This window comes from Microtus oregoni, unplaced genomic scaffold (assembly GCF_018167655.1).
Source record: "Microtus oregoni isolate MIOR12 unplaced genomic scaffold, Mior012 000056F_ref0000123, whole genome shotgun sequence".
Classification (NCBI taxonomy): Eukaryota; Metazoa; Chordata; class Mammalia; order Rodentia; family Cricetidae; genus Microtus; species Microtus oregoni.
Genome location: NW_024543832.1, coordinates 9959100 through 9971754, shown reverse-complemented (window position 1 = coordinate 9971754; position 12655 = coordinate 9959100). Strand labels below are relative to the sequence as shown.

The 12655-nt window shown below is 36.3% G+C and overlaps 1 protein-coding gene across 1 annotated transcript; it reads right to left on the bottom strand.

Moving 5' to 3' along the window:
- Positions 1-764: 764 nt before the first annotated feature.
- LOC121438566 (olfactory receptor 4L1-like) lies at positions 765-1694 on the bottom strand. Its single transcript, XM_041638815.1, has one exon. It carries the CDS (start codon positions 1692-1694, stop codon positions 765-767), a length of 930 nt encoding a protein of 309 aa, XP_041494749.1.
- Between the last annotated feature and the right edge of the window lie 10961 nt (positions 1695-12655).

The following is a 12655-nucleotide window of genomic DNA, read 5'->3' as shown; positions in this document are numbered from 1 at the left end:
CCTTGCAGATACATATTCTTAGAAGTGTGTGGAATTCATACACTATTTTTCTGATGTGTGGAGCAGAAGTTTATGGTTGGGAATATCAATTGGAAACCATTGGATTTACCTGCACTATGGAAAATATTCAGCTAAATCAATATTGTATATCTGCAGGAAATGCAAAACTAGTGTTATGTTCAAGGACTATTTAGGAGATTTCCAAGAACCACATATCCAATTAAAGAGGAAACATGATTTGGAAGCAAAATTCTTCCATTATCTCAGATAACTATTCATCATTGAGATACAGCTTTTGCATGCAATTGAAAATTAATGAAAACAGAACATTTAGCCACTAATTTATGGTGAAACATGAGCTTCCCTTTATTAAGTTGATATTAATTAAACAATGAAGTCATAAAACACAGTATGCACACACAAATCCATTAAATATACATATAATATATATATTTTTTTCTGATAGAGTGTCAAGATACATATGCAGTACACCATAATTTATATTATGTCTTCTGATTTAATAAACATTTTCATTCATTAATTTTTCAAACAAAAGAAATTCTCATTATTGAAAAATGGTCAAAATACAAATGATTAAAAATAGTGTTAAACCATTGCTACTAATACAGTAGTACAATAATATTAATTTTTCTTTATTAGTGTATGGTTCAAACATAAAGTGTTAAACAATATATTATCCACAGTCTTTATCTACCCATTGTATGCAAAGGCTGAGATAAAGTGTATAGCTCAGTCTGTAAGTTCTACATGAAGCTGACTTGTTGGATCCATAATTTTTTCATAGCTTTCTTCATTTCCTGATTTCTCAGTGTGTAAATAACAGGATTCAGTACAGGAGTGATGACAGTATAAAATACAGCAAGCACCTTATTGCTTGCAAAACTACCAAATGGCCAGGCATAGATGAAGATACAGGGTCCAAAGAACAGAGTTACCACCATTATGTGGGCAGACAATGTGGACAGAGCCTTGGAAAGCCTGCCAGGTGATTTGTGTTTTACAGTGACCAGAATGACAATGTAAGAAAGGAGCAAGAGGATGAAACAGATAAAAGACAGCAGCCCACTGTCAGCAATGACAAATAACTCCAGAGTGTTTGTTTCAATACAAGCAAGCTTGATTACCAGGGGGAGATCACAAAATATGTTATTTACAATATTGTGGCCACAGAAAGGCAGATTCACTATCAATACCATCTGACTCATGGTGTGTATGAAACCAATTGTCCAGGAAAGTAATACAGATGCATGCAGCAACCTGTGACTCATAACTGTCCTATAGTGCAGGGGTTTGCATATGGCTACATATCTATCAAAGGCCATGACTATCAAAAGTGTTGCTTCAGCACCCCCGAAGAGGTGCATAAAGAACATCTGGGCCATGCATCCCCATAGAGAGATGCTCTTGTGTTCTGCAAGCAAGTCTCTGATCATCTTGGGGGTTGTGACGGTGGAAAGACATATGTCCAGAAAGGAAAGGTTTCCAAGAAGAAAGTACATGGGAGAACGAAGGGTAGAATTAGCTGCCACTGTGGCTATAATGAGACTGTTGCCCACCACAGTTGCACCATAGATCAAAGAAAACGTCACAAAGAAGAAAATCTGAAGTTGCCAATCTCCAGAAAATCCCACTAAAATAAATTGTGTCACAGATGATCCATTTTCATAATCCATTTATTCACTTCAGTAAGCTTCTGGGAAATTTTTTTTTAATTCAAGGAGGTGGGAAAACAAAAGCAAGCCACAGTTATTGTTAGTATGGACATTTTTTTGTTATAAGTACAATATCAATTGATGATCTGAAAAATTCGATGTTTAACATATCAATATGACTGAATATAACTTGAAATGATTTTAAGCATCACACACCTTTAAACAATAGTCTCATATAAACTAGAAAGCATTTGAAAGGGTAAAAGTTTTATCATTTTATCTTATCAAATGATATATTTTGGTAGATTCTATTTTTCCCATTCTTTTGTTCACCCAGAAATAAAATTAAAGATTAGATGGGAATAACTTTATTTTTCTTATATATATCAATCTCCATTTCACTAGATTCCTTACACTCAGGTGATTCAACTATAACTACGATGCAGAATCATACCAATACTTTAATCTTTATTTCTTAAGAACTCAACAAAGATTACCTATTGTTTTTTAAACAAAGACACAAGTTAGAATTCAATTTGTATATGGAAACCAATCTTCAAATTCATTAAAAATCAGTTTTCCTTTTAATCCTTTCTGATATTTTATAAATATCTCAAGAAATATATATTCAGACTCAGATTTTTTTAAACTTTTTTTTGTCAAATGCTTCATTGCCAGTTAAGAAAGATGGGCTCTTGCGGAAAATGTATGTATTTGTACATACTTGTTTAGAAGCAAATAACTAACATGGTGTCTCAGTTTTCATATATAAATTATGTTTGTATTTTAATGAGTAATGTTAAACTATCTCAACTGGGCTTTTTACATATCATAATTTGGGGGTAATAAAACATTATTAATTATAGGAAAGTGTTTGTCAAGTATTAGACTTCACTCTAAATATTTAATGGACATTAAAATAGTTTAGTGCTCATAACAAACATATGAAACAAGAACATTACTGATGCCATGTATATGTAAGGAAGCTATGATGTACAATTTATTGAAATAAGTATATAGCTAACCAGAATGAATGCTAGTGTGTAAGGCAGATCAATCTGACACCAGAATTTGTGTTTATATCAATATGACAAATGCATTAAAAATTCAAAGAATATATTTTTTAAACTGTAATAAAGAGTTTCATTTTATCATTATGAAGTATTCTAAAATCAAAGACGATGATATATGCATCAGCCATATCACACAAAAGACATTTACAATGGTTTACATTTCCTTTTTATTTGTTCCTAGAATATTGCATATTGCAGATTTTTCATGAATGAAACATGGAATTGAGCAGATTCTTTTTCTACAAAATTATGGTATAAACTTGCTCAAATTTCTATCTCATTGTTAATAATCCTTACAGGTGCACAATTTGTAAAGTTACCCCGTAAGGTCTGAATGTGTGACATGCTTCAAGGCATGAGAAATGAGCTAAAACCAAGCTTTCACATAAACCTACATAGGGACTGACACAGCACTGGATGCTGGCAAACATCTTGGCACAGGGAGAAATTAACAGGTGACACAGCTCAGTCCTGAACAGGTTAAGTAGAAACCCTCATATATTATTGTTTCTAACCATCCATCCCAAGTTACAGTGCTTGAAAAATAAAACAAATGTGACACAGAAATCCACACATTTGTTCAGTACTCACAAGAAACACAGCTGTCATGGGAAAAAAAATGTCCATTAACTTGGTTAATAATCAAATAGCATTTTCTTCCAAATAGGAATCCCCTGCCAACAGATTTTTCTGATTAAATAACTAGTTGGGTTAATAAAAATTCACATTAGAATTTCTTTGTGGTTGGACAGATAGACCACTTTCTGTAAAGACAATAGCAGTGGTGGCATCCTGCCATACCTGGCATCTCAGCACCTGGACACTAAGGCTGGAAAGTTTAAAAATGCCCTGAGGTGCTACATGGGTGAGATCCTTGTCTCATGGAAAACAAACAAAAAGCCTTAGCAAGTATGCTTGAGGCCCTGGCTTTGACACAAAACAGAAAGGTGCAAAACCACAAGAGATGGCAGTAAGCGTGACAGATGACTCCACTTGTCAGTGGTGCATGAGGAAGCTGCCATAGTTTAAGAGCAGCCTACAGAAAGTTCAAAATCCACTTGTGCTCAGCTCCACAACCATATAAAGGGCGTCCCTCATCCCATGGTTTCAGCTTTAGCCTGCCTCCTGATCTCTTGAAGAATTTGATAAACATTCTTTGAATTCAAAAGTCTCATGTGAAATTCTTACAAGGTACAATTCAATAACAAAAGTAATATCTTTAAAATGTACTTAATTACCACTGTTCTTATGTAACCAAACTCTGTTAGGAAGAGATTTATAATCTAGAAATACATAATTATAAAGAAAGTAAGTCATGTGAGAAAAGACTTAACCTAGTGTAGGACTTATGCAAAAACAAAATAAAGATTATTTTCATGTAACATCTTGAAGATTGAAATAAACTTTATGGTCAATAAACCAAAAAGTAAGCAATATGGATAACATATGAATATCTATAAAATGGGATGTGTTAAGTACTTCTTTAAAATACTTTTCAATTGCTTGAAATCGAATACATTTCCCTCTAAGGCAATCTGAAGCATGTTGCAGATCAAATCTATTGCATTTTTTTTAACATTTTTTTGCAGTCATTTGATGGGGTGCATACTTTTTTTATTTGGAAACTAGCTGTTTTGCTTTTCTTACAATAGGTAACAATCATGATAAAATTCTTAAATTCTTTACATTTTCTTCTTTCATTGAATGTACAGTATCTTATGCTTTCTCCCTTTTATTCAATGACCACTCTTTTCTTTTTTTAGTTTATGGTCTAAGGATTATATTTACAGAGGTTTTATAAATATCTGATTAAGAACACAATGTCATTCTCTATTTCCTCCTCAAATGGTGAATATACACAAGTATTTATATACTCTGTAAACTACCTGAATCTTGAAAAGAACAATAGTCCTAGTTTAATCTTCAGTTGTATTATGGGCTTTATGAATGATCATATGACATTTCTTATATTCATTGTAATTACTCATGAACAGACTAGTGTCAATTTTTTCTCTTCAGTAGAGTTCTGAGAGCATATTTTCTCTCAATTTTCACAGTAATTGTTAGTTCTAGCTTACCACAAATTGATATTAAGTAAGCTCTTAATTCCAGGATTTCATGGCTTCAAAGACTAAAACCTTCTTCTGGCCAACACAATTATTAAAATGCCATTTTAGTCATACTGAAGTTAATGAATTTTTTTTCTACAACACTTTCACTTACCTTTACTAACATACAGTATGAAGATCATGATATTCAAGGTAGTATATAAATTGAACCTACGCTTCTTATTTTCTTTAATGGACTGCATATCATTCTTCAGAGTATCTCCACTTCCTTTAAAGATGTGGATCATTTACTGGAGATAGATTTTGAAAGTATTGGGAATGCAAACCTCAGTGGGAGTTGTTAGAAATGAGGCTATTGTGACTTTAGCATGACCATGAGAGATTCTTGCATTTAATTTCTCACCTTGTAGTGAGCTGTGTTTCTTCATGTGTGGTGCCTTCATTATAATAGACATGATATTCTTGGTGTTTGGTAGTGATATGATAAGTTTAGAATGATTTTATTGAGTTAACTTCCTTCTTATACATTACTTCAAATCATTCCTATTAACTTCCATTTTGTGAATTTTTTCCAAAGAGTAATTCATAAACAATTTTAGTACATTTTCAGCAAATAATTTTATACATAAATTGTTGATCATGAAGGAAATGGAAATTTTGAAATATTAAAAAAATGTTAAATAATACTAGTGGAAATATTATATGAATATCAAGTTATCATACAGAGCTATCATCATGACAATAGTATGGTACTAGCCCAAAAGTAAACATAGATAAATGGAAAATAGTAGAATACACAGATTAGAATCCATGCTTTTACAGGCACTCAATTTTTTACAGAGGTTCCTGAAGCACCACACACTGTAAGAATGTGATGGAGGAGGGTCATCTTTCTATCTGTTGATTTCATTGGTTAAGCAATAAAGAAACTGCTTGGCCCTCATAGGTTAAAACATAGGTGGGCGGAGTAAACAGAACAGAATGCTGGGAGAAAGAAGCTGAGTCAAGGAGTCGCCATGATTCCCCCACTCCAGGCAGATGCAGGTTAAGATCATTCCTGGTAAGCCAGCTCATGGGCTACACAGATTATAAGAAATGGGCTAGTCCAGGTGCGAGAGTTAGCCGAGAAAAGGCTAGATATAATGGGCCAAGCGGTGTTTAAAAGAATACAGTTTCCGTGTAATTATTTCGGGGCATAAGCTAGAGCTAGCCATGTGGGCGGCCGGGTGCAGGGGACACAGCCCTGCTGCCCTTATTTCAACAGAGTGGCACCCAACATGGGGCTAAATCCACTTAAAAACCTGAGAAGACTTTAAAATAAGGGAGAGAGAATTTCACACAGATTTTTGCTGTTTGTTGGTGGCATGCTGTAGAGAGATTTCCTGATTCGGCATCAGCAGCAGAAAAAACACTGTGTCAGTTTAAAGCATGGCTTCCTGGGGCCGTGCTGCCAGCGTGAACTCTGGCTTTAAAGCTTTTCAAGGGATTTTATGGGACTGGATGTTTGTGTTCCTGCTTGGGATTGGAAGGAGAGTGCTCTGAGACCGTGCTGATGGCTCAGTGCTCCTCTCCTGCACCTGGGCAGACAGCCTAATCAGGCTTAGGCAAGAGGGAGAGCATGGGGATTCCCGCTGCCATACGCAGAGATGTTTTCAGACTGCTCAGTGCTCTGTGTGTCAGATTTGGCTGTAACTTGGATGAAAAGAATTTCTGTGCTGCACGCTCAGTCTCAGAATTAAAGTACTGAGTGCCGCTCCTACCTGGCGGCCCCAGAGCTAGCACAAAATGGTACGTCCTCCATTTTGAAATTTTCCTGACTCAGCAGCAGGATAAAACTGGCTGTTTTAAAATGCTGGCTTTCTGAGATGTGCCGCCATTGCAATCTCTGTCTGGCTCCTGTGGGAGACAGAGCTTTTGAATGGAGCATTTGGAGTAAAGTGCTACGATTTGTTTGATGGCAGCTAGACAGCTGTGTGCCTAAAAGGGGAACATTGTGTGCCGCAGCTCAGAGGCACAAGCAGCTCCACCATGCTAGTGGTGCAATGTGCAAGGATCAGAGGCATGAGTGGCTCTGCCATGTTGGACTGGGTGGGGCCAGCAGGCAGTACCTGTTTTTGACCTAGGAATGTCACAGCTTAGATTCTTAAGCGTCTAGTGATTTAAAGGCGCAAATCAAAAGTGCTCCTGAATAGTAAAAAATTGCAGATTTACAATAGGACAGATTCAGACCACTAAATGAGTCACACTGTTGGATGAATGTACGTCGGCATGAGAGAGAGAAGAAAAAGAATATAGAGAATAAAGTTAATGGTTTAAAAAAAAAGGTACAGTCTTTAAAGAGACAGAGTAAAGATAGAGTTATAGATTAAGAGAAATAAAGAAAAATAAGCCACGTAAAAATGGAAAATTCACAGAGAGTCTGGATTCTTTGTGTCATTGTGTTTTCTTTAAAATTTTTGACTGTGAAGGAGCTAAGTACATAGAGACATTTTATAACATGGGCTGCCAAGCTAAACCAGAATGGATATAAGGGTATTACGATTTCAAAATTTGGGTCTAAGGATATGATGCTTTGGAGAGGGTCTTCTTTTGTTTTCACAGAGGACCAGACCCTGTGGATTGCATCTATCCCAATATGGTATGATAGACCACGACCTCCCGAAAAGTTCCTGTGAATACCCTCAAAAAATTACTTCACTCAACTGCCAACTGAGATAAACCTGGCACACAGGTTACACCCTAAATGATCTGATTAACAGTGCCCCCATTCAGCAGGAAGCAGTTTGAAGAGAAAAAACTGCGCCCATGTTCCCAAAATATTGTTTATAAATGTTCTTTTACATTTAAAGGGGGAAATGATATAGGTATAAATAATGTGCATTGATATGGATTTTAAGGTCAATTTTGTTATATGTATATGTATTTCTGATTTTGATTAAGGTATTGTGATTGTGTAGTTCATTTTTAAAATATAATGTATAATTAGGAAATATAGGTTGTTGATGGATAATCATAAATAATAGTCAAGTTTGTAGTCATGTTACTTAGATTTTCTAGATATATAGAGATATATTTCAGAGAGGCATTCTTCATAGCTCTCAAAGGCTACAGAATATGGCATTTAAAATATTTTAATAACTTAGGACTTTTCATGACAATGAGACATGTCTGCTCCTGGCGGCACCAATCTACTTCGAGAGGAAGATGGGCATCGAAGAGGAACCTTATGGAGTTTGATAGCCATTTGGGCAAGAAACTGCTCCTGCCTGGACTGTTGCATAAAATAGACACAGAGAACCCGCAGAGAAAGGGCTGCTGAACTTGCCTAAAGGTGAGACGGTCTTTTGGGGTTCATGACTCATGAAAGAGTCTGTGGGACATTCTGCAGGACACAGCAGATAGTGACTGAACTGTCTTTGAAATTGCCTGCTTCATGGAAATGTCTGCTGGATTCTTTGGGTCTGAAGGCTGAAGATAAATGCCCCAATGCTACAAAGGAACTTTAGGTGACTGTCCAGACAGCGAGATGTCTCTGTCATTTCTAGAGTTTTGGACTTCGTGTTTGCTTGGTAATATTATATCCTTCTGGAGTCTTTGATGGAGTTGAAGAATGGTTATTATAGTTATAGTTTTCCTTAGTTGTGATAAAAGATATAAATATTATAACTTTAATTCTTGCTTGATAACTGTTTTGCTATATGTAATTTTACTATGTTAAAGTTAAAGCCTTACTTTTTTGTTTAAACAGAAAAAGGGGAAATGATGGAGGAGGGTCATCTTTCTATCTGTTGATTTCATTGATTAAGCAATAAGGAAACTGCTTGGCCCTCATAGGTTAAAACATAGGTGGGTGGAGTAAACAGAACAGAATGCTGGGAGAAAGAAGCTGAGTCAAGGAGTCGCCATGATTCCCCCACTCCAGGCAGATGCAGGTTAAGATCATTCCTGGTAAGCCAGCTCATGGGCTACACAGATTATAAGAAATGGGCTAGTCCAGGTGCGAGAGTTAGCTGAGAAAAGGCTAGATATAATGGGCCAAGCGGTGTTTAAAAGAATACAGTTTCCGTGTAATTATTTCGGGGCATAAGCTAGAGCTAGCCATGTGTGCGGCTGGGTGCATTGGACGCAGCCCCGCTGCCCTTATTTCAACAAGAATGTTTGTGTTTAGCAAATAGTATTAGCAAAACTGAATATGTACATGCAGGAGATTAAAACTGTCAGCTCCAAATAGCTCAAGGACCTCAATATAAGATTATGGACTTTAAATCTGGGAAAAGGAACTTTAGTTAAGAAATGCTAAAATACTAAGTGTACATGAGGATTTTCTGCACTTTTGGGAAGAACTTTAGAATATTCAGCCTTGCTGAAAGGAGTACAGTACTGGGCATTGAAGTAACACGGTCTTGCTCTATACCCAATTCACTCTCTCTACTTCATGCTTATTTTTGAAAATATGAGCTCTCAACTTCTTCCTCTGACATAATGTCTCCTTTTTACATGCTGCCTATGATGGATTCTTATACTTCTGAAACATTTAATCCAAATAAAATCTCTGTTTTATATAAATTACCTTTCTCAGGGTTTTTGTTGTGGCTTGAATTAGTATAGGTCCCATAGACTCATGTGTTTTAATGTCTGGCACATAGGGAATGGCAAAAACAGGAGGTGTGGCCTTGTTGAAGTAGGTGTGGCTTTTTTCGAGGAAGTGTGTTAATGTGGAAAAAGGCTTTGAAGTCTCATATAATCTTAAACTAGGCCTAGGGAGATAGTTCACTCTTTTGCTGTGGGAGCTCCTTCCTTTAACGACCACTTGGGCGTGGTCTCTTTTGCTCTAAAAAGCAGCAGGAGCCCCTATCTCTCTCTTTTCCTTCCAGCTCTGCTTCTGACTACTAGACTCTGTTCCTGGTCATGCAGAGGGCTGCTGTCTAGGGCAGTGATCTGTAAGTTTTCTCCTTACATACATAACACTTTTATTAACCATAATTCCAAACTGTTGCTCATGTGGATTTAAACTTTATGCCTCCTGGGCTCCGTGGGCCTAGACAGTCTCTGCCCACCTGGGTTGCTATTTTCTGAGTGGTTTTTAAATACCCGTTGCAGCACAGCACCAAAGCAGCGCTAGTCAGGGTGACTCTTTGTTGCCTGGCAGTGTATGTGGCTTCCGCGTTGCTGTTCTCTGCCCCTAGATTCTGGGTTTCTACCTCCGTGTATGGAATTGATTTAATTACATTTACTTTGTTGAGCAACTCATATTTCCCAGTCTTTAACAAGTACCAAGGCGGACACTGAAACGGGACCATTTTGTCACTTTTGCATTGATTCTAGTTGCAACTCAGCAACAGTGCCACCTTTTGGATAACAGGAACAACAGCAGCATTGGATAATGGAAAAAACTTCTGAATTGAATCAATCGTATATTTCAAGGAAGTGTTGACTTCACAATGGAAACCAGGAGATGTACTACATTGAGGAAGGGGTTTCATTCTTGTTTCCACAGGAGAAAAAAAATTATGAATACCATAAAAATTAATAAAGATTCACTTTGAAAAGGAGAAACCTATTGAAACAGAGAAATGACAGATCATCCACAATGGTGACACCCATACAGGTGGTAAGGAAAGCCATACAGGTTGGGGCAGGGTTCTGCTCTTATCTTTGCAGGAAAATACACATCATCAAAAATTCAAGAGACCCTGGATGTTTGAATGCTGGCAGAAGAAAAAATGACTATCCACTAAGGAGCACATAGAAAACAGAATATAGTTTATGCATCCAGGTATGGGTTACACTTACATTTACACACACAAACATGCATATATTTATATTAATATTTTAACATATTCAGCTGGTTTTGGAGTTGGACAATGGCTCTGTACTTCTCTAAATCCAAGCGTGTTGTTAATAGAAACATTCAGAGTTTCTGTTTCATATTGGGAGACATCTGGTATGGGACAGAAGAAAGACTTTAGGAAAAATTTTTACTTTCTACATGCATTTTTTGTCTATATCACATTCTTCCTTGAATGTATGTACTTATGAATGACTTTTAAGTTTTTCATGATGAACAGTAGATTTTCCTACAGATCCTTTTCCTGCATTGATCTTTGAAGTTTCCAGGAAGATGGAACCCCATAGCAACAACTCTACCTAATTGAGATGACATCATGATACAGACAGTGCTACTATACGACCGCTTCTTTTTTTTGGGGGGGGGGTTACCAGCTGCTGAAATGGTGTACTTTCTCATGACATTCTGGCCAGAACTCCAAATAAGAACTTTGAAAAAAAAAACCCGTCTATTGACTGCTCAGAAATTGTTTGCAACTATACTAGATAGTAATTTTGAAACTTAACCATCACTTTAATTTTGCAGGATCCCATTAAGAGACAAAGACACACTTTGTTGACAGTGGGAAGCAGTTCTAGAAGACAACACCCACATCCCAAAAATGTATGTCCATAGGGTTGGGAACATTGTTTAGGGGTTGTTGAATATTACTTGTATTAGAAAGAGGGTTGGGGTGAAAACTACATTTGTTTAAAAAAAAGAGGATAGTAATAGAGTGAATACTTGTGAGCTATGATCATGGATAATTTACATTGGTATAGTTTTTTTTATATTGATACAAGTTCAAATTATATTTGTTACTTTTGTTTACATTATTTGTACACCTATACAAGTTATTTTGTCAGATTGTATATATGTATGTTATCTCTGTTTAGGACATTTTGTATATTGATACAACTTTTAAGATATATTTTCATATTGCATTATATATTACTCCTACCTCTGATCAAAATACTTATAGATTGTTTACATTTTGAGGTAATTGTCCTCATGCACATTTGTTTATAGGTTACTTCATATTCTGACATGAAGTTTTAGTCTTTAAGTTACACAGGTACTGATTATTTAGGTCAATAGTTGTTCATGTTTGCTGTACATACAGTAAGATCGATTAGATTCTTTAGATACATAGAGATTGTATTCTGTCTAGATAGGTAATCTTCAACCACATCAAATATCTGTGGAACACAGCCTTTAAATAACTTAGGGTTCTATTGACATGAGATATGAATGCTTCTGACAGCACCAATATATTCCTGAGAGAATGTTGAGCACCAAAGACACTCCACTTGGAACTTGTTCTTCTTGGCAAAACTGGCCTTTGGGTAAGGAACTGACAATATCTTAACCACTGACAAAGTTACATGATATCCGGAAATGGATAAGCAGGACTGCCAATCTTGCCAAGACAGAATAAGATGGTTCTGAAAAATTTCCTGCCTCTGAAAATGGTCTGTCAATTACACTAGGCCATAGCCAAAGTTGGTTGCTTCAACGTTGCAAAATGAGACTTTGAGTGATTGTTTAGGTAGCTAATTGTCTCTGTCATATATTGCTTGCTTTGTACTTCCTGCCTGCTTAAGTAATATTATCTCCCTTCTCAGTCCTTCGATAGGGTTGAAGATTAGATAGTCCTCTTATGATCTAGCCAAGCCATTTCCAATACAAGACTTAGACTTCTTAGGATAGAATGTTTATTAAAACATCTAGCATATATTCCTTGTATAATATTGTTTATGCTGATTGTAATTCTAAACTTATAATTGATATCTGTTCCTAGTATACATTGTTTTGTATTGGGTTTGGAACTCTCTTCCTTAAACAAAAGGGGGAAGTTCTGTGGGAATTCCTTTTGCTCCTTCAGCCAATAGCCTTTAAGATACCAGCCCACTTGGGTGTGGTCTCTTTTGCTTTAAAAAGCAGTGGTAGCCCTGCTCTCATTCTTTTTCTTCCCGCTCCACTTCCGGCTACTAGACTCTGTTCCTGGTCACA

Excerpts from the sequence above, each read along its gene's own strand:
- LOC121438566 (XM_041638815.1), bottom strand. The coding sequence starts at position 1,694 with ATGGATTATGAAAATGGATCATCTGTGACACAATTTATTTTAGTGGGA.